At 42.9% G+C, this 23,028-nt stretch overlaps 2 protein-coding genes across 4 annotated transcripts in view; both read right to left on the bottom strand.

The window, feature by feature from the left end:
* Window positions 1–17,504, bottom strand: part of LOC140915797 (protocadherin alpha-C2-like) — a 323,023-nt gene extending 305,519 nt beyond the window's left edge. Inside the window, exons 1-2 of one of the 3 annotated variants that reach the window (XM_073356107.1) lie at window positions 15,027–17,504; window positions 11,637–11,719 (exon numbers count right to left, since the gene is read on the bottom strand). In XM_073356107.1, coding sequence (XP_073212208.1) covers window positions 11,660–11,719; window positions 15,027–17,402 — 2,436 coding nt within the window. In that variant the 5' untranslated portion in view covers window positions 17,403–17,504 and the 3' untranslated portion in view covers window positions 11,637–11,659. Of the gene's footprint in view, window positions 1–11,636; window positions 11,720–13,622; window positions 13,688–15,026 lie in introns of those variants that run through there. The other 2 variants (XM_073356108.1, XM_073356102.1) reach the window with 2 other exon arrangements.
* On the bottom strand, window positions 3,331–5,700 carry LOC140916403 (protocadherin alpha-13-like). The gene has a single exon (XM_073358059.1). It carries the CDS (start codon window positions 5,698–5,700, stop codon window positions 3,331–3,333), a length of 2,370 nt encoding a protein of 789 aa, XP_073214160.1.
* Window positions 17,505–23,028: the final 5,524 nt, after the last annotated feature.

Raw genomic sequence — 23,028 nt, 5'->3', positions numbered from 1 at the left:
CATGTTATGCCCCCACAAATTCCTTGTGAGTCTCATTTATGCTAAGAACAGACTCTGGCAAAGCAATGAGATCTCCAAACCCCTCCTCAGGGGACAAACTGTTACTTTCAGCTGACAAAGAACTGGGGGGCATTTTCACACACACACACCCAAAGCCCTCCCTGCTGTCCACAGACAAGCCAGGCAAGGCAAAGCAATACTCCTTCTGACTGCGAGTCATGATATTAACCTGCTTAGACATGGCTAGAATATCACTACTAATTAAAACATCAGTGGGAAACTAGATTTCCAATTTTAACATCTCCTTTAAAATTCTTGCATTCAAGGTAGACCTTGGCCAATGGTACAGTTATAGGGAATTCAGCCAAAGCCAATTACACTTTTACCAGAAGTCTGTCATCCTCCTTTATCAAACTTTTCTTGACCAAAATGATGTGGGATGCTATGTCCCTCCAGAGTCCAGCCCTTAGTCTATGCCATTTACCTTAGAATTTTTGATAAATGCTTCACTACACTCCCAAGACTCAATCCTAATATAGGTTTCAGAGGGGTAGCTGTGTTAGTCTGTATAGCAAAAACAATGAGGAGTCCTTCTGGCACCTTAGAGACTAACAAATTTATTTGGTCATAAGCTTTCGTGGGCTATAACCCACTTCCTCAGATGCATGGAGTGAAAAATACAGTAGGCAGGTATAAATATACAGCACATGAAAAGATGGGAGTTGCCTTACCAAGTGGGGGGTCAGTGCTAAAGAGGCCAATTCAATCAGGGTGGACAGGGCCCATTCCCAACAGTTGACAATAAGTGGTGAATAGCAACATAGGGAAAATTTATTTTTGTAGGGACCCAGCCGCTCCCAGTCTTTATTCAGGCCTAATTTGATGGTGTAAAGTTTGCAAATTAATTCCAGTTCTGCAGTTTCTCATTGAAGTCTGTTTTTGAAGGTTTTTTGTTGAAGAATGGCCACTTTTAAGTCTGTTATTGAGTGTCCAGGGAGATTGGAAGTGCTCTCCTACTGGTTTTTGAATGTTACAATTCTTGATGTCTGATTTATGTTAATTTATTCTTTTGCATAGAGACTGTCCGGTTTGGTCAATGTACATGGCAGAGGGGCATTGCTGGCACATGATGGCATATATCACATTGGTAGATGTGCAGGTGAACGAGCCCCTGATGGTGTGGCTGATGTGGTTAGGTCCTATGATGGTTTTCCTTGAATAGATATGCGGACAGAGATGGCAACGGGGTTTGTTGCAGGGATTGGTTCCTGGGTTAGTGTTTCTGTTGTGTGGTGTGTAGTTGCTGGTGAGTATTTGCTTCAGGTTGGGAGGCTGTCTGTAAGCGAGGACTGGCCTGCTTCCCAAGGTCTGTGAGAGTGATAGGATAGGTTGAAGATCCTTGATGATGTGTTGGAGAGGTTTTAGTTGGGGGCTGTAGGTGATGGCTAGTGGCATTCTGTTACTTTCTTTGTTGGGCCTGTCCTGTAGTACGTGACTTCTGGGTACCCTTCTGGCTCTGTCAATCTATTTCTTCACTTCCCCTGGTGGGTATTGTAGTTTTAAGAATGCTTGATAGAGATCCTGTAGGTGTTTGTCTCTGTCTGAGGGATTGGAGCAAATGCAGTTGTATTTTAGGGCTTGGCTGTAGAGAGTGGATCGTGGCATGTGGTCTGGATGAAAGCTGGAGGCATGTAGGTAAGTATAGCGGACAGTAGGTTTCCGGTATAGGGTGGTGTTTATGTGACCATCGCTTATTTGCACTGTAGTGTCCAGGAAGTGAATCTCTTGTGTGGATGGGTCCAGGCTGAGGTTGATGGTGGGGTGGAAATTGTTGAAATCCTGGTGGAATTCCTCAAGAGCCTCCTTCCCATGGGTCCAGATGATGAAGATGTCATCAATGTAGAGTAGAGCAAGTAGAGTAAGGGTGCTAGGGGATGAGAGCTGAGGAAGCACTGTTCTAAGTCAGCCATAAAAATGTTGGCATACTGTGGGGCCATGTGGGTACCCATAGCAGTGCCACTGACTTGAAGGTATAAATCATCCCCAAATCTGAAATAGTGGGTGAGGACAAAGTCACAAAGCTCAGCCACCAGGTCTGCCATGATATTATCAGGGATACTGTTCCTGATGGCTTGTTGTCCATCTCTATGTGGAATGTTGGTGTAGAGAGCTTCTATATCCATAGTGGCTAGGATGGTAATTTTCCCTCTGATACTCACACCTTCTTGTCAACTGTTGGGAATGGGCCACATCCACCCTGAATGAATTGGCCTCGTTAGCACTGACCCCCCCCCCCGACTTGGCAAGGCAACTCCCATCTTTTAATGTGCTGTATATTTATACATACCTACTGTATTTTTCACTCCGTGCATCTGATGAAGTGGGTTAGAGCCCACAAAAGCCCATGAAAGCTTATGCCCAAATAAATTTGTTAGTCTCTAAAGTGCTCCTCGTTGTTAATCCTAATATAGTTTGCTAGGATTACCTCCTGCTCCAGTCCTGCCCCTGGAGCAATGGTAGTAGCATTCACTGGAGCATGTGGGGGAGTAGACCATGGGGTTACTTTAAGCGTCAGGCAATTCAGTTTTATATGGCCGAGCTGTTTAGAAAAGAGATGAGTGAGAGCGGACATTATAAAAGCATTTAACATAATGAATGACACAGAGGAAGTCAGGGAAATACTCTAGTTCCCCATTTTTCCTCATATAAGAATTGGGGGGGGGCATTCAATAAAACTGAGGAGGAATTAATTGTAAACTAAAAAAAGGAAGCATATTTTTGCACCATGATCTATCCACCTGTGGAACTCTCTGCCAGGACACATTACAAGACCCAGAGTTTACTGGGAAACAAAAAAGATTAGATGTCATCTAGATAATTTAAAGCCAGTTACTTTAGATATAATATAATACAAAAAAGTTATATCAAACCTAATGTTTGTGGACATAAGCCAAAAGCTATATGCCAGAGGTTAGCACTGAGTTTCACATATACTCAGGTTATCCCATAATTGTCCATTATGGAGATCCCTGAACTTTCCTCAGAAGCATCCCTAACTGGTCACCGTCAGAAACAAGATACCAAACTGAAGGGCAATTGCTCTGATACAGCAGACATATCACTACCATTTCATTCCCCAAAATAAACTACCACTGCAATTAAAATATATAAACTGTCCTCATAAACATCTCTTCTAACGCAATACAATCGGGTTTAATTTATTTCTATTACATTTTCATGGAAAACAATCCTGTCAACCCACATTTAGATCTCAAAATATTTGAATACGTAATAAATATAGAACAGATTCATGAAACTCACCTGGCCAGATTAATTTGGTGCCAACTCCTGTTCCTTCACTGTCCCACTTTTCTCTGCCCAATTACAGCAGTTGGGACTGAAAACCATCAGGTCATTCTTGGCGGTGCCTTCCCAGACACACAGGTTCTGGCTCTGGCGCTGGGAATAGGACCAACTCCCCACCTCGCTCGAGCACACCACGGTGGCTTTCCCAGGACCGCACATCACTTCCGGACCCGGGAGGCATCTCAGGCCAACGTACACGACAATCACCAACACAAACAGCCCGGACAACGAGCAAATGGCGATCATTAAAGACACGTTGATGTCGACCAAGGGCCTTTCGCTCCCGACCCTTTGCCTCGAGTCCCATTTCACAGCCTGCGGACTCTCCACCAGGGACAGGCTGACCGTGGCTGTCGCTGACAGCGCCGGCTCCCCATGGTCCTTCACCAGGATCACGAGTCTCTGGCTGGGGCCGTCCGTCTCCTCCAAGGCCCGCGTGGTGCTGATCTCCCCGCTGTACACACCCACCCGGAAAGGCCCCGCAGTCCCGGCCTCCTGCACTTCGTAGCGAAGCCACGCGTTGTAGCCGGAATCCGCATCCACCGCTCGGACCTTGCCCACCACGTGCCCTGCGCCGGCCGACAGCGGAACCAGCTCGGGCCCTGGCGACCCGCGGCCGGAGCCAGGCGGGGACAATGCCGGCGCGTTGTCATTTTCATCCAGGACGAAGAGCTGCACAGTCACGTTCCCGCACAAGGAGGGGAACCCGGCGTCCCTCGCACTCACCTGGAACTGCAGCACTTGCAGCTCCTCGTAGTCAAAGGGCTGCAGCCCATAGATGTGCCTGCTCTCCGAGTGCACCGAGATGTAGCTCGACACGGGCTGCTGCTCTCCCACACTGCGCTCCACCACCGAGTAGCTCACAAAGGCGTTTTCCCGCACGTCCGGGTCCGACGCCGACACGCTCAAGAGATGGGCCCCGGGACGGTTGTTTTCCTTCACAAACACCGTGTCCACGGGCTGAGGGAAAGCAGGGGCGTTATCGTTCACATCCGCAATCGGCACCAAAATGCTGCTGCTGGCCGAGAGAGACGGGGCCCCTTCGTCTCTGGCTGTCACCAGGATCTTATATTCAGACACTCGCTCCCGATCCACGGCCTCCGCCAGCACCAGCGAGTGATAATTCTTAAAGGTGGAGACGAGCTGAAAGGGCAGGTCCGGGGGGATGGAGCAGGTGACTTTGCCGTTGTCTCCCGAGTCCCGGTCGGAGACGCTAATAAGAGCCACCACTGTCCCCGGGGGAGTGTCCTCCGGCACCGGCAGAGAGTGAGACGTTATTGTTAACTCAGGGGCGTTATCGTTCACGTCTAACACTTCTACGAAAACACTGCAGTGCCCAGATAATGGGAAATTACCTTTGTCAGTGGCCTCTACTCGAACTTCATGTAATTTAGTGTTTTCGAAATCCAGTTCTCCATTTACTCTGATCTCTCCAGTATTTGAATCTATTCTAAACGTGGCACTTACATTGGGTTGAGTAACACCGCGGAGTGTATATAAAATATCCTTATTAATTCCCTCATCTAAGTCGGTTGCGTTCACTTTAATTACCATTGATCCATCAGCTGTATTTTCTAACAATCGAACCTTATAACTAGATTGATGAAAAGAAGGGGCGTTATCATTCACATCCAGCACAGTGATCACCAGCTGAACTGTGCCGGTCAGCTCCGGTTTGCCCCTGTCAGTGGCGGGGAACAATAAACGATGCTCAGGGGTTTCCTCTCTGTCCAGAGATTGCTGTAAAACAAGGATTAAAGATTTACTTTGCTCTTCATTAGTTTGCACCTTTATGGTGAAATATTCACTTGGGCTGAGTTTATAGGTTAGCAGCGAGTTTGTACCAAAATCTGCATCAGATGCGCCCTCTAGTGGGAAACGCGAACCTGGAAGCGTCAGTGATTCTGCTATACTCAGGTTTTCTTCGTTTATCGAGAAAACAGGAGCATTGTCATTTATACCCTGTATCTCCACTTCCACGTGAAATATCCTCAGGGGTTTGTCCACTATCACCTCCAGGTCAATGGCGCACAAGGGGCTCTGGCCGCACACCTCTTCCCTGTCTACTGGCGAATTAACAAACAAAACGCCGCTCTGAAAATTTACCTCAAAATAGTCTCCCCTGCCTTTGGAGACCATCCGGAACATCCGAGGCACCAGCTCCGACACCTCCAGCCCCAGGTCCTGGGCCAGGCGGCCCACAAAGGTGCCGTGTTTGGATTCCTCCGGCAGGGAATAACGGACCTGGCCGCTGCCCACCTCCCAGGCCGTGTGTAGCAGAACCAGCCGCAGCAGCTGCCCGGTTCCCAGGGAGTCTCGCCAGAGAAGATTCATTGCGAATGCGGAGAGAGCCGGCTAACAAATAAAATCCAAGTTTTTGCCTGAAAATAAATATGCTTTAATATATCCTGCCACGTCTTTGCCTTCCACGACTCGAACTGAACCTTTGCAATGCCGATCAGTCTCTGATTTGCTGCAGATGTTGTTATGAATACGGTGGGAGGAGCTGTCTTTTTTCCTTCAATGAAAATGTACGTTCAGTCAACAGCGACACCTTGTGGTGTACATATAAAGTCTGTTGCTAGCTCTTTCTTTTCCTTATATTTAATCATCATTCCTTCCTGTTCCCCGTTCCGCCCTCCCATTATGGTATAAGGACTCTTTTGATCAACTATACTTAATTATTGGCTCTAATCTATTTTTTGTAGATTGTCCTTTCATCGGAACTTAATTTCAGAAGGAATAATCGTTAAAAGTCTGGAGCAATGCTGATGCTGTGGGTTGTAGTACATGGCGTCTAATCTTTTTGCCGTCCCTGAGGTGAGATTCTTGTAGCCTGGTCTCCGCCCCCAATATTAGTGTTAGCTAAGTTAGTATTTAAATTAATGATCTCTCATACTTGTTTTGTCTTTTGCTAAGAGGAAATATGCATCAGCTAACTGGAAATATATAATATGGTTTTTATACTTATCTGAATGCAGAAAGTTAAAGGCTTTCCATCTTTCAGGTGTTCAGTAAAAGAAAACGTAAAACATCATTCTTGTTCGGGTTTTAAAGTACACTTTCATTTGAAAACTTTCCACCTTATTTTACGAAATGCATTGGTGAGTCCCTTTACAGTGAATGTCTGTACACAGAATGGAACTAACAAGTCACAATGAACTATAATAGGCCTGCTAACTACAACTACATGTAAGTTAGGTGTTGTGACAGTAATTGTTAGTGAAGTGAATGTGAAAATTCAAGGAACATTTTCCCTTTTGCCCAGGCTGGGTGCTCGTTTTACTCTGTAATATGACGTATTTCTGAATAAATATCCCCACACCATTACTTCATGCCTGGTGAATAATAGACATTTTGCAAAATCTCTACCTGTGTTTCTAAATATAAATTATCGGGTAGACATCAAGTGACCCTATATTGTGACAGATCGCTACAGCCAGAGCTCTGCTCCCCCAGCAATGCCTCGCCTCTAGAAAGCAACTCAAAAGCCCTAAGGAACTTTCTCTCTAGATTAGAAGATGGCTGAACTTAAAACGAGCCGACAAAAACATGGTGGCTTGGCAATTCGGATCTTCTCCAGTCAGAATCCACCTGACTGCGGGCGTCCTCTTACAACTCCCCACCTGAGCAGTCCACGACAAAGACACATTGCAGTGGAATAGCTCAAGAAGCCACTGAATTAATTTAATGAAAGTAATGGAAATTCTTAATGCATTGCACAATGGAAACATGAAACTTTCAGAACAGGTTGGTGCTCTTCCGGCTATCCTGAAATATATGAAACGGCACAGAGGCCTCTCAGGAAAGGCTAGTGGAAGCTCACTTCGTATTAAGAGGTGGAAGTCTTGAAAACAGAAAAGCCACAGAGTGGAAATAAAGATCAGCAAGATTCAGAGTAATTATTTAAAAGTATCTATCAAACAGGTGGCCTAGGGAACATAGCCAGAAACTCTACTCCGCATTTAATTAATTTACCAGAAATGGAACGAGCCAATAACATGCTCCAGTTTATGGGCTCCTTTTTAAAGAAATCTTTATTAAGGTCACGTCAGCTGTCATTGATCTGAAAGGGTCCAGAGAATCAACCAGCCCAAAACTATTACAGGAAACTTGTTTAAATTTTCAGGATAGGGAAAAGGTTATTTATCTTGCCAGAAGACTGGAGTCTACCACATACACTCTAAGTCAGTGCACACACCAAATGTAAAAGTATGGTATTTTATCTTGTTTTAAAATCACAAAGGGAAAAAAGCATTAATATTTCTAGCTCTTAGAGACCTAAGCCTTTCAGACTAGTAAACTCCATTTTATATTGGAAGCTGTCTGAGCCAAGGACTATCATTAATGAACTGTTTGCACAGTGCTCCACACACAAGCTTTCTCATATCCTGAAATGCTTTGGATACTTTTCAATGTTTCCTTATTTCAAAAATCAGGAGATGCCACACATTTCCTGGAATTATTGACATAACCAGAGGAAAATCTCCAGGATCTCAAGAAGCCAGCAGGTCACAGATATAGAAGGATGATTAAAACCTTTGGAAATAAGCCAGTTTATCCTTTAATAAAATCAATAGCCTGAAATAATGAGTTAAAATAGAATAAAAATAAACAGTATAATGAATTAGCATTGGTTAAACTTAACACACAAGTATATTCAAAAGAAAGACAAGAAAGAAATAAGACAAGGGGGAACAACTGGGATTTAAAATGTATATATAAATGTAAATTAAAATAAGTTGTGGGTGATAACAGAAGCCCCAATTTGGCAAACTGGGTCCATGCCTACCACTGAAAATTACAGAAATAAAATGAGACTAATAAATGCTACAGTGGTCTTGCTGCTGCAAAAGGGAAATTCGTATCTAATAATCATATCTCCCAACTTTTTTCATGAATAATGTCACTAACATAATGGCTCTGTCTATGCTGTGATGCTGGCAAAGCAGGTGCCAGCTTATGCCAAGGTCCCCAGGCCTTACTTGAATACTGACAAACAAATAGCTGAAATCAGTCTGGTTCATCTCTGTATTAGTATTCTTAAAATAGGTATTAGAATTATAATAATGTGCTTAGTGTTTAGACTTTATTGAATGCTTGTAAGTTGCTGCATGAATTAATCTCACTTAAAACATCCATATCCCATGTTGTAAGGTAATATATGAGCATTTGCATTGTGAGCCCCTGTAACTGTATAAGTCAGGAGACAGGAGAGAAGTATTAACTAGTGTGAAGTACTAGTATCCAATAGAAGGTGTTATGTCCCACCTGACAAAAAGGCCCATTGACACCAGATGAACTATTATGGAACATCAGAGAATAAAACCTTTTGTTGATTGTTCTGCTCTATCCTGCCTTTCCATGCCCCCTTCTCCTTCCCTTCCCCCACCTGCCAATGAAGAGGAAAGGTTCAAGTGAATTCCTCCAACCAGCTAAGTTTTCACTTGAAGCAGAAGGAGGGAAGGGGTAAAAACCCCTCACAAGAAGGAAGTGTATCTTTATGCTGCTTGGACTGTGAGGTGGAAAGGATGACCAAAAGATCCCCAGTGCTTAGCCTGAGTTAGCCCTACAGGACATACAGAGCTTGCTTATTATAAAAGCTTCTGGTTTGTTTGTTTGTTTTTAATTTAAGATTGGAACTTATTTGTATGTATATATATTTCCCTGCTTTAATCTTGTAAACAACTCTCTTGTCTCCTTTTTTTACATAATAAATCTTTAGATAGTTTATTATAGGATTGGCTACAAGTATTGTCTTTGGTTTGCGATCTAAGGTGCAATTGACCTGAGGTAAGTGACTGGTCCTTTGGGAGTGGGAGTAACCTGAGAATCATCTATCCCACAGGCAAGCTCCCCTGGATGGAAAGACAGATCAGACTGTTTCTGACTCCATGTTAAGGTTGTTATAGTGCCTGAGGAGTTTACACTTGATAACTGGTTGTTTAAATCTAACCAGAGAACTCACAGCCAGTTTGGGGTTTGTGGCCTGTTTTCTAACATACCACTGACGTTAGTAGCCACTCTCTTGAGCCACTATAGAACAGTTTGACATATGCTATTAGAATTGAAAAGGTAATATGAAAATAAATACATCCATATAAATCTGTACATATAACTGGAAGCAGCTTTTCTAATCACCATTGGACAGCAAAATGTCAAGCAATGATTTCATTCTCTCTAATGCTCAGAAGGCTTTTGACCGGGTTGTGTGGCTTTTCTTCGTTCAATGCATAACAATATTTATATCCAGCCTTAATTTTCATTGGTATATTTCTGATCTACAGAGTGGTCCGTGGCCAATGTTATAAAGTTGGAAAGAAGAATGTATCAGGCATACCCAAGTTTCCTCTATTATTTGCTTTTATAACAGGATACATCAAAAAGTGTTGATCTAAGCTGATGCTATTATGCTTTAACACGATCATGTAAATCTATGTGATGGATCACAGTCCTTGAACTTCTGCCCAGGTGTCCCTACACAGTCCTCACACCAAGGCCACCACCCAGCAACCCACCTGACCCAGTTGAGAAGGGAGCCAGTGAAGCTCTATCTTGCAAAGGCCCCACCCACAAAGCTCCTGGCTGGGGGAGATATCCAGCAGACCAACTAGCTGGGATGCTCTACCTAAACCAGAAAGAGGCACAGATGTTATCTGAGCAACTAGATTAATTCCTAACTTGCTGATACTGCCTGAGCCCTGCCTTTCTGCCTGTTCCTGGTTCCTGTCATCCTTATTCAAGATCCCTCTCTGTTCCTCCTTTCCTGGCTCATTCCAGATCCCTGCTTCTATGCGCTACACATGACTCCAGCTCTGACCTTTGGCTTGACACCTGACTCTGACCCCAGTTCTGGTTCCATGTGCCTGACTCTAACCATTAGACATGAACACTTACACCCCAGGCCCTATAATCTATCATTGAGGATGCCTGCATTCTGGATTAATGTTCTATGCTTTAGGAAACAAAATTAAAACTATACAAAACAGAAATACTGCTGATTGGACTCTCCAAATGTAGGATACTACATTTACAATCTTTGAGTCTTTGGGAGGAAATTAAATACCCAGGGACGCCAGTTACAGATAATATTGAAGGATTATGCAAGACTAATTTTAAAACTATTATTAAACTCCTTCATGGTGAAGAAATAATCTGGAATAAATTATATATCTGTTGATTAGGGCAGAGAACTGCTGTCCATATGAATCATTTACCCAGCAATTTTGTTAATTATACTTACTGTCTGTAAAAATATCTAATACCTTCTTTCTGAATTTTGACCAAATAGAGTTATTATTTTTATGGACCTTTAAATACCTCCAGAGAAATTATTAAATGATTGCAATTTCTTTCTGAAGAATGTTAACAGGATTATCCAATTTGAAAAGATATTGTTAGGCAGCCATTTAAAATAATGGCTGCAATGTCATTCCGGAGGCTGAAGAGAAGATTGTACACCTAAAAGGACAGTGACATCTGTCATGGATCCACAGAGTCTGGTTTATGCCCCAGCAATAACCAGTCCCTTGACAGTGACCCTTTTAATATGCCAAACCCCAAGGATTCACACAGTTCCTGAGGAGCAGGCCCATGGTCTCCGAAATTCCAAAAACTGAGCTTTCAGGCACTAGTGATCACTGTATCTGACCATGATTCTCTGTAGCAAATCCAGGCAAGACAGATTCTGATGGAAGGCTTGCACTGTCCCTCTTTCATGCAAAAGGCTTTCAGTGAATATTTTCAGCAACAGCAGGCAGCCATTTCAAAACAAGGTAATAATGTATTAGTCACTTGGCACACAGTATATGGAAGTCCTTAGGTTGCAAAGAGGGGCAAAGATTAAGACATAGTCCATCCTGGTCCAGCCAGTACAAGCTGGCTCTGGCTTTCTTCCTGGTCCTCAGTCCCAGATAAGAGCTGTATGTCTCTCCAAAGCACAGCCCTTATTCCAGTCACTTGATACCTTTCTCCTTTCTTCTCCAGACGAGTTCACATGTTCTGCCTAACAGGGTTTCCTGCTGTTAGATGTCAATTTTTCAGTCCTTGCCTGCGTGCGTGCGTGCATGCGTGTGGTCTCATTGTCTTTCTGGAGCCTCTGTTTATCTGGGTCAGTTTCAACCAGTTCTTTAATGACCCATTCATTCCACCCCATACAGCTAGGAGACACACAACTCATGTTTCCTACTCTGTTCCAAGTCCCTTTTGCATCCACTGAGTAACTACAGAAGGAAACTTAGGCACATGAAAATATTACAGAAAATTCCATTTGTCACAACATAATTTTCAGAAATTATTCGGAAACGGGAGTTTTCTTAACTAAAGTACAGCAGTTCAGCAATTCAGACACTGTCTGAAAGGGAAGGAGAAGAATTTGAGGTACTTTTAAATTTAGCAAATTCTTCAAACCAGAGTTACAATCAGTACACAGTGACTGAAGAAAGACCCTTCCAAAAGTGTTTGTTTTCTATTGATTTAAAAGAAAAAAATCCCTTTTCATTTAGGAGCATTTTTTAAAAAGCATGCCTCACCCAAAATGTAGCAGTGTTCCCTCCTGGCCTGAACTCCTCAGTTTGAACTTTTAATATAAATATGTTCATCTATATGTAAGCAGTGTCAGGATGAGCTCCATCCTGACATCTGGTGGTGAGGTGTGGCAAGTTGTGGAAAAGAACTTCAAGAGCTGATATCATTTGCATAGGCACACCCACCCCGCCTAGAATGAGGCCATAGCTGCCCAAATGGTCACTTTGGCTGCTGTGGGATCCCCAGTGTCTCTGTTATTGGGGGAGGAAGAATAAATTGTTATTACCCTGATTATGGGAACTGTGCTTGGAACTGTACTTGGCCTTTTGTTATGATGGACGGACTCACCATCAACTAAGTAGCACTTGCTAGGCAAGGGTCATGGGTTCCAAAACTCTATGAATTGAGAGAGGTTGGGGACAAGTATTTATACTTGGTGGCATGGGCCCTTTGGTGAGGGCCTTACATGCTAATTGCACTTCCTCCTCTCTCCACTGTGGAATATCAGAGCTAATTTTGATTTCATTAGGAGTCTAGTTACAGACTGCTGAGCTCACTTTGGGCTAATGGTGCACCAGCACTGAGGCTCCCCTGCTACAAGCTGAATTCACCAAAGAGCTGAACTGACTAAGAGCTGAAATCACTGAGTGTTGTGTTTAGTAGTGTGGGAGCCTGAAGATATATTGTGGAGAAGTTTGCAGGAGGGCTGGAGTACCTTGTGGACAGGCTGGTGGAGCAGTTCATAGGACAGTGGTAGCTGCTGGTGGGACGCAGAGCAGCTCTTGGGACGGGGGACCTGCTTGTGGAGCTACGGCACTGGGCAAAGCAGTTAGCGGGGTGGCTGGTGGAGTGGAGTGAAGGCCTATGGAGCTGTGGGATGGTCAGCTTCAGATGATGTAAGGTGCCTGTTACCTCCATCTCCACCCAGGTTGGGAGGTAAAGCTCTGCAGATAAACTTTCGAACTCTGGGGCTGCCCTGACCAGGGACAGAGACTTTTGGGTCATTGGACTTTTGGGAAAAGGGCATGCCCCAATTTGCTTGGGGTGGGTTTTTTGCTCATGGGTTGTGTTATGAATCCTGTTGGTGGTATTTCCCCAACATAATGCCACATTGTTTCTCTCTGTTATTAAAAGGCTTTCTGCTACACTCAGACTAGGTGCTTGGGAGAGGGGAAGTATTGCCTCTTGGAGGTGCCCAGCAGGGGTGGTATATATTTGTCCCAGGTCACTGGGTGGGGGCTCGAGCTGGTTTGCATTGTGTTATTGGAATGGATCCCCTAGATATTGAACCTGGCCCTTGTTGCTGACAACTCTTTCAGGCAGAAGGGTTACGTATATATACTTAAATCTGAATGTTCTGTCGTCTGGAGTCAGTTTCTAGTACCTACCCTGAATGGAAGGAATAAGAGAAAGGTACAATTTCCCTTTAATGTAAAAAATCACAGTTTTCGTTTCTAAAACTTTCTATTGTCTCTTTTCAGCACCAAAATCCCATAGTTTTAAAATGACATTCTATACTTATAAATATAATTACATCTTCATGATCTTCATATTACAGACACTTGCAACCTCTCAGCAAATTAATATTCAGCCAAATTTTTCTCTCACATTCCATGTTTTTTCACTTCATAACTCTATTGATCTCAGGAATAAATGAGAAGACAATCAGGACTATTATTATGACCAGTATATACCAATTACGAAGGGAAACAAGTGGCGTGATTTTGGGAGCCTAATCCTAATATCTGAAAGCATTTGAATTCCTTCAAATAAGTCACAATATTTAATCTTCTTTCTGAAATAAATTACACCACAAGAAATAATTATTTACTTTTATAGCAACATATTTTAAAAGTCAATATTTGTGTGAAAGTCAGCCAATGCTTGGCTTACATTCACTCTCTTTGCATCTCCTATTACCAGCTCCAAACAAGAAAAGAAAGTGTAATTTCAAGTTGTTTCTTCCCTTTGCATTTCTCTGCTGAAATTGTCTAGCACTCTAAACATGTTGCATAGTCTGAAGTTAATGCAGAAGCAGAAAATTATTGCTCTGCTTATATTGTGCAACAGATGACAACTTTAGAACAATAGTGTTTTTCTTCTTATTATTATTATTACTATTACTGCTTCTTCGAAGATGCAATTGTCAACCACAAATCTCTATAGCTCCATATGATTTTCAGCAACTGTGTCAACATTTAAATTTCCTATCAACTGTGACTAACAATAACTGTTACAACATCTACTCATGTTTAAAGCTAAAGTATACATAATAATTCATATATTATACATAATAATTCATCAGAAAAATAACTTAGGGCATTGTTCTCACCAAAATATTTTAGCTATTTACCTTTCCTCCATTAAAATTTCCACTGAAACTATTCAATTAAATAAAGTAATCGAGCGAGCTGGAATGAAAAATAGGTGATACTGAAAGGATTAAAACTGTTGAGAGAGGAGATGAGTGATAGGGGACTTGAAAAGAGCCATACAATATAACGAATTATACAGACAAATATCAGTGAAAAATTCTGGTTTATAGCTTATCATAATACAAGAACAAGAGAATTGAAACTGAGGAGGAACCAATTTAAAATTGATAAAATAAAACACATTTTACGCCGTACATTCTCGACTTGTGGAACTCTCTGCCTCTAGACACTGAAGAGACCAACAGTTTACTGAGAAACAATCAAAGATGAAAGGTGTGTTTAGATAATTTAAAATTACAATTAGTTTAGAAAGAATAAAATACCACTAAAAGCTATAAAAATCTAATGTTTCATAACATAAACCAACATCTATGTGCCAGGGGTTCACCTATAGGCCAGGTTTTCCCATAATTGCCCATTATGGAGATCCCTGAACCTTCTTCAGAAGTATCTTTAACTGGTCACCTTCGGAGGAGAGAACAACTGCTCTCATCCGCTATATATGTTTTTACTATTATTTCATACTCAAAAATAATTATCACTTTAATTAATAATGTTGAAACTGTCTTCCTAAATCTAATGGAGCGAAAAGGTGGCTTATAAAGCAATACGTCTTAGTTTAATTTCTTCAAATACATTAAGGAATTAACATTTTTAAAAAATTCACAAACAAATATAGAACAAATTCATGAAACTCACCTGGCCAGACACATTTGGTGTGAGAATCTGCCCCTTCCCTGCCTCTCCATTTTCCGAGGACTGAGGAAAGTTGGGGCTGAAAACCATCAAGTCATTCTTGGCGGTGCCTTCCCAGACACACAGGTTCCGGCTCTGGCGCTGCGAATAGGACCAACTCCCCACCTCGCTCGAGCACACCACGGTGGCTTTCCCAGGACCGCACATCACTTCCGGACCCGGATGGCAACTAAGGCCAACGTACACGACAATCACCAACACAAACAGCCCGGACAACGAGCAAATGGCGATCGTTAAAGACACGTTCATGTCAACCAAGGGCCTTTCGCTCCCGACCCTTTGCCTCGAGTCCCATTTCACAGCCTGCGGACTCTCCACCAGGGACAAGCTGACCGTGGCTGTCGCTGACAGCGCCGGCTCCCCATGGTCCTTCACCAGGATCACGAGTCTCTGGCTGGGGCCGTCCGCCTCCTCCAAGGCCCGCGTGGTGCTGATCTCCCCGCTGTACACACCCACCCGGAAAGGCCCCGCAGTCCCGGCCTCCTGCACTTCGTAGCGAAGCCACGCGTTGTAGCCGGAATCCGCATCCACCGCTCGGACCTTGCCCACCACGTGCCCTGCGCCGGCCGACAGCGGAACCAGCTCGGGCCCTGGCGACCCGCGGCCGGAGCCAGGCGGGGACACTGCCGGCGCGTTGTCATTTTCATCCAGGACGAAGAGCTGCACAGTCACGTTCCCGCACAAGGAGGGGAACCCGGCGTCCCTCGCGCTCACCTGGAACTGCAGCGCTTGCAGCTCCTCGTAGTCAAAGGGCTGCAGCCCATAGATGTGCCCGCTCTCCGAGTGCACCGAGATGTAGCTGGACACGGGCTGCTGCTCTCCCACACTGCGCTCCACCACCGAGTAGCTCACAAAGGCGTTTTCCCGCACGTCCGGGTCCGACGCCGACACGCTCAAGAGATGGGCCCCGGGACGGTTGTTTTCCTTCACAAACACCGTGTACACGGGCTGAGGGAAAGCAGGGGCGTTATCGTTCACATCCGCGATCGGCACCAAAATGCTGCTGCTGGCCGAGAGAGACGGGGCCCCTTCGTCTCTGGCTGTCACCAGGATCTTATATTCAGACACTCGCTCCCGATCCACGGCCTCCGCCAGCACCAGCGAGTGATAATTCTTAAAGGTGGAGACGAGCTGAAAGGGCAGGTCCGGGGGGATGGAGCAGGTGACTTTGCCGTTGTCTCCCGAGTCCCGGTCGGAGACGGTAATAAGAGCCACCACTGTCCCCGGGGGAGCGTCCTCCGGCACCGGCAGGAAAAGGGAAGTCACGGCCAGCTCAGGGGCGTTATCGTTCACGTCTAAAACATGAAGTAAAACACTGCACTGTCCCGTCATTGGCTGGTGACCTTTATCTTGAGCTTCAACTCGAATTTCATATAACTGAACGTGATCGTAATCGAGGTCTCCTTTCACCCTGATTTCACCGGTATCGGAATTTAGGTTAAACGCCGCTCTTACAATGGGAGGCACAAAATTACCAAACGCATATGAAATGTTCTTGTTAGTTCCTTCATCCAAATCGGTGGCGTTAAGTTTGATTACTAATGTCCCATTAGCTGTATTTTCCAACACAGTTACCTCATAAACAGACTGATTAAATACAGGCGCGTTATCATTGGCATCCAGCACAGTGATCACCAGCTGAACCGTGCCCGTCAGCTCCGGTTTGCCCCTGTCAGTGGCGGTGAACAATAAACGATGCTCAGGGGTTTCCTCTCTGTCCAGAGCTTTCTTTAACACAAGCTCTGCTAAGTTATTATGGTCATTTCTCACTTGTACATCTAAAGTAAAATATTCATTAGAGCTCAGTTTATAGATTAGCAGAGAGTTTGTACCAATATCTGTGTCAAACGCGCCCTCTAGTGGGAAACGCGAGCCCAACAGTGTTGATTCTGATATAAAGAGATTTAATTCAGTTACGGGGAACACAGGAGCATTGTCATTTATATCCTGTATCTCCACTTCCACGTGAAATATCCTCAGGGGTTTGTCCACTATCACCTCCAGGTCAATGGCGCACAGGGGGCCTTGGCCGCACACCTCTTCCCTGTCTACTGGCGAATTAACAAACAAAACGCCGCTCTGCAAATTTACCTCAAAATAGTCTCCCCTGCCTTTGGAGATCATCCGGAACATCCGAGGCACCAGCTGCGACACCTCCAGCCCCAGGTCCTGGGCCAGGCGGCCCACAAAGGTGCCGTGTTTGGATTCCTCCGGCAGGGAATAACGGACCTGGCCGCTGCCCACCTCCCAGGCCGTGTGTAGCAGAACCAGCCGCAGCAGCTGCCCAGTTCCCAGGGAGTCTCGCCGGAGAAGAGGCATCGCGGACGCCGATTTCTTCGAATATACAGCCAAATCATACAAAAATGTGTAAGCCTCTGGAAATTGGTAGTTTAATTCCAATGCCACGGTATTTGACGTCCTCCTGAACCCCTGATTGTCTGCGTATACAGGCAAAAGAGGAGAGGTTTTGATTTTTTGCCTTACCATTTCTTTTTAGGTGGAGAGCGACATCATGTGGCTGATTGTGCGCATTACATATTTTCCTCATACAGAAAATTGCTTCACAATTGCCAGTGGTATTGCGTTCTTCCATTTATTTCCTTTTATGCCTTTTTTTGTGGTTGGAATTAAAAGGTGAATAATTGAAAGATACATTACAGGCTCTGAAGATTAAAGTGAAATGCATTGTCTTAGTCACTAACAACAACAAAACTTCTACTCGGGAAGGCAAGTTATATTTAGTAGTAGAAGTGACCCGGCACAATATCAATGTAAGCCTTTGAACATTAATCAAATCGTTAAACTGCTGTTTGTAACCAAAACACCTACCACTTCACTGGGCAGGGAGAGCAAAAGCTGATGTGACAAATGAGCCTCTTGAAGATGGAAGCTGGGATTTTGGTGAGAGTTTGGTGCCTATCTTTCATTGCCTTGCAATGGGACTTAGGGAGCTAACTCTCTTATGAAAATCCCAACCTAAATTTTACTCTTTAAAGTTCACCTTTGGCTGCTTTCAATCAGGCCGTACGTTTGAGGCTCACTTATAGTTTCATCTCCATTCTATTGTCACCATCTCGTAATTATAACAACTGCATATACCTAGACTCTGGGTCCGATCTGTGATAGAATGTCTTGACTGTTTCACTGTCTGTCTATATTATATCAGACTTGTTCCTGTTCCCACACCGGACGAGACAGCTGAGGAGTTTAACTAATTCAAAGAACGTATCTAATGCTGAAGGTTGTCCTGCCAGTTCAGTACATAGCACTTGACTGTAGCTAGCCTCATTTTCTTATAAGTGATAATATACATACAATAAAGACCAGTTGCTGTGAAATTCATGTAAAACAACATTCATAAAAACTGACACGTATACAAAGACATCGTTCTACACACTGCCATATCATGCTACATTAAGCTATGGTAACAAATAATAAATTTAAGATGTATTATTGACCCACCTACTTCCGGCAGTCAGAAGCTTGGGACAACCAGAGCATGGGGATAGATCCTTACAACATCTTGGCTAATAGTCATTGGTGGACCTCACCTCCATAAACTTATCTAATTCTTTTAGGAACCCTGTTATAGTTTTGGCCTTCACAACATCCCCTGGCAACGAATTCCACAGGTTCACTGTGCCTCCTGTTTAGAAGGACTTCCTTTTCTTTGTTTTAAATCTGCTGCCTCGTAATTTCATTAGGTGACCTCTGGTTCTTGTGTTCTGTGAAGCAGTAAATAACACTTATTTTCACTCTCTCCATGTCATCCACAATTTCATAGCCCTCTGTTATATTCCCCCTCTCAGTCTCCTCTTTTCCAATCTGACCAGTCACAGTCTTTTTAATCTCTTTTTAATCTTGGAGTTGTAACAGCTACTTTAGATCACATCATCTTGTATGTATAGTTGGAATTATGTTTTCCAATATGCATTACTTGCACTTATCGATATTGGGCAAGAAAATGGCAGATGAAATTCCATCACCCATTTTCCTGAGGTCCTTTTCTAATTATTTGCATTCTACTTTGCATTTAAATATCTTGAGTTATTTTATATCACCTGCAAATTTTGCCACCTCACTGTTCATTTCCTTTTCCAGATTATTTGTGAATAGTTGAACATCAGGTCTGAGTGCAGACCCCTGGGGGACACCACTATTTACCTCTCTCCATTCTGAGAACTGACCATTTATTCTGACCCCTTGGTTCCTGTCTTTTAACCTGTTATTGATCCACGAGAGGTCCTTGCCTCTTATTCCACAGTCTGCTTACTTTGCTTAAGAGCCTTTGGGGAGGGATCTTGTCAAAGGCTTTCTGACAGTCCAAATATACTATTTCCACTGGATCACCCGTGCCCACATGTTTGTTGATTCCTCCCCGCACCAAAAGAAGCATTCTAATTGATTGATAAGGTAAGATTTTCCTTTCACAAGAGCCATGTGGATTCTTCCCCCAACAAACCGGATTCATCTATGTGCCTGTTAATTCTGTTCTTTACTATAGTTTCAACCAATTTTCATGGTACTGAAGTTAGTCTTACATGTCTGTAATTGCCAGGATTACCTCTGGAGACTTTTTAACAGTTGGTGTCCTCCAGTCATCTGGAACAGATACTGACTTAAGTTATAGGTTACATTCCACAATTAGTAGTTCTACAATTTAATATTTGAGTTCCCTCAGAACTTTTGGATGAATACCTTCTGATTCTAGTAACTTATTACTGTTTAATTTATCAATTTAATCCAAAAACTCCTCTATTGACATCTCAGTCTGGGAAAGCTCCTTAGATTTGTTATGTAAAAAGAATGGTTCAGGTGTGCAAATGTCCCTCACATCCACTGCAGTGAAGACTGAGTCAAGGAATTAATTTAGCTTCTCCACAACGGCCTTGTCTTCCTTGAGTTCTCCTTTAGCACCTCCATTCCCTAGTGGCCCCACTGATGTACTTCCTGCTTCTGGTTTACTTTTAAAGAAGTTTGCTGTTAGTTTTGCTTGTTGCGCTTCACATTCTTTTTCTGGCCTGCCTAATTACACTTTTACACTTGACTTGCCAGAGTTTTTGCTCCTTTGTATTTCCTCAATAGGATTTAACTTCCAATTTTTGCAGGATGCCTTTTGCCTCTAACCACTTTTTACTTTGCTGTTTATCCATGCTGGCATTTTTTTTGCAGGCCCTCTCAGAGGTCCAGAGAGGCCCGGGCCACTTCCAGCTTTTGGGGCCCCTATCCATAATAAAAATAAAAAATGACAACACATGAAAAAAAAAGGCACCAAAAAAAAAGAGTGAGACATAATTTGTATTTTTTTTATTTAACAAATGCTTTTCTAGCCTTTTTCTATGCAAACGCACTAATAATTGACAAAATTCTAGCTTTTTTGTCACAGTTGATATTAAGCATGGGGTGAGCCCATTCAAATGCTCTTGTCCAATAGTTAAATAGTGATAGTTCTTTACCTGTTTCAACACATTGAAGGTGTGTTCATCTGAAACCACTGATGCAGGCAAATTGACAAAAATACACAATGCAACTGTGAGATTAGGAAACACCTCAGAGAGTCCAACTCCAAGTATTTCTTGAAGCAATTCCTTCAGCTTGCAATCCAATTTAAAGTTTGTGGAATATATTTGTTTGAGGAAGATGATCTCGTCACAGAGATCTTTTGAGATTTCTTTGTTGTACTGTTGCTGAAAATGTTCACCTGCACAAAGTAGATCTTCATTACTCAGTCTGTTGAACTTCCAAAGAAACCCAAAAAGGGTACAAATTAGTTGCAGTGACTCAAATCGACGTGTAAGACCTGATTGAATAGAGACAATGATGAGAAGGAAGAGATTGACCCTACAATGCTGCTCAGCATCAGATTCAGTAGGTAAGTTGCAATTGGTGGAGAACTCAGAAGAAATGCCAATAGTCTGTGCTACTAATTTGGACTCAGTCAGGATCACATCCCCTTGTTCACAAATCTGTTGAATGTCATTGATAAGACTTTCAATGTTATCCCTCTCAACATCAAGTGTAGCATTGCGTGCTTCAATTACCAGAGTAGTTTGGTGGATCATTGTAAGTAGCTTCATCCACAAAGATGACATCAGAGGGCATTCAAATTTGGACATGTGCTTCTGAATAGACTGAAGTTCAGTTTGAGCCTGCGCAGTGAGATTGAGAGATTCAAGCTCATGTAAAGCCTTTCTCACTGAATTCAAATGCTGCGTAACTGGTTGAACACCATCAATCTGTGCAGACCATCTAGTTTTGGACATCCCATGCTGTGAAACACGAAGATATTGCTTCAGAATTTCCCATCTTTGTGGACTGCTCCTGAAGAGATTGTAAATTTGCTGAACAGTTCCAAAGTAAGTAATTGCCTCCGTGCATGATTCAGCACAGTCAACACCTACAAGGTTTAGTGTGTGGTTTCCACAGCTGGAGAAAATACAGTTTGAATTATGCTCAAGCAGAACTGCTTGTACACCTTTGTACTTCCCAGCCATATTAGATCCATTGTCATCGACTTGACCAATGCAGACTTGAAAATCTAACTTAAAACCTCCTAGAATTGTTTGTACTCGAGCAGCAATTTCTTTTCCAGCTTTTCTCATGAAATTATCAAACAATAAACCTTTCCTCAACTTATTTACATCTGAAATGTTCTAAAGTAAATATGTAGCCAATCCACACTTGAAATATTCTTCTATAAACATGTACACAAATGCTGAATGGTACACAATTGCTTAAAATGAAGGAATACTAATTAAGAACACAAAATGAAACAGACAGGTTATTATCCTTATCACTGAAACAAAACTCAAGCATGCAAAGTATATTACAGGCTGAGCTGAAGACAAAGGGATGATATATATATATATATATATATGGTAAGCACAGACACGGATACTGACAGAGGGATAATGTCCAAAAATTTCAAACGTGTGTCCTCACAAAACTCACTGTACAAGATTGTCCCCACAATTTTTCACCCTGAATCTGGGCCAATAGACTATGAAAGCCTATGATGATGGCCAAGCTACCAAGCTAGGGCTCAACTAACCAGTCACCTCTTTTAGCTAGATGTAAAACTATAAAGACACTAAAATGTAACAATTCTCTACCTTTCAACACAAACTTGATCCAGCAACAGCCACTAGAAGTGGTTTGTCTATATGATCAGCTGATCTGAGAAGACACATTTATCATGGTCTAATCTTGTGCCATCAGAACCAATATATTTTAATTAATATTTATGAACATTTTTAACTCTTTAATATGACAAAATCTATCTCAGCTAACAAAAAATTATGTCTTTTACAAAACCGCATCTATTTGCTTAAATTTGCAGCTCTAAGCTGAGAGAATGTGTCACATTTTGGTCCGATAGGGATGCACATAAAAACAAGCTGTGAAACTTATCAAATGCAAATAAATAAACAAACAACAAGTGTCTAAATTTGAGGTCTGCTTTGAGCTTGAGGTCCAGTGCAAATGGCCCTCTTGCCACCCCCTACCCCAACAATTGGCCCTGCTTTTTTGGTCTTCTTATTATGGTTTTTAATTTGGGGGCAATATTTAATAATCCTTTATTATGGTGTATTTGTTCCCATGAAGCTTGCAGGCATTTAACTTTTATGATGGTTCCTTTTCGTTATATTTAACTAGCATCCTCATTTTTGTGTCGTTCCCCTTTCTGAAGTTAAATGCTACTGTGATGGGCTTCTGTGGTGGGCATCTTCGCTGTTTTCACCCTTCCAACACACAAGGATGTTAAATATAATTATATTATGGTCCCTGTTACCATGCAGTTCAGCTGCATTCACCTCTTAGAGCATATCCTATACTCCATTTAGGACTACCTCTCCCCTTGTGGGTTCCAGGATTAGCTGCTCCAAGAAGAAGTCATTTATGGCATAAAGCAACTTTCTCTGGGGTCTTTATCTCAGGGTCCACC

Source organism: Lepidochelys kempii, chromosome 8 (assembly GCF_965140265.1).
Source record: "Lepidochelys kempii isolate rLepKem1 chromosome 8, rLepKem1.hap2, whole genome shotgun sequence".
Taxonomy (NCBI): Eukaryota; Metazoa; Chordata; order Testudines; family Cheloniidae; genus Lepidochelys; species Lepidochelys kempii.
The sequence above is the reverse complement of the archived record's forward strand: the minus strand, read 5'-3'. Positions and strand labels throughout refer to the sequence as shown.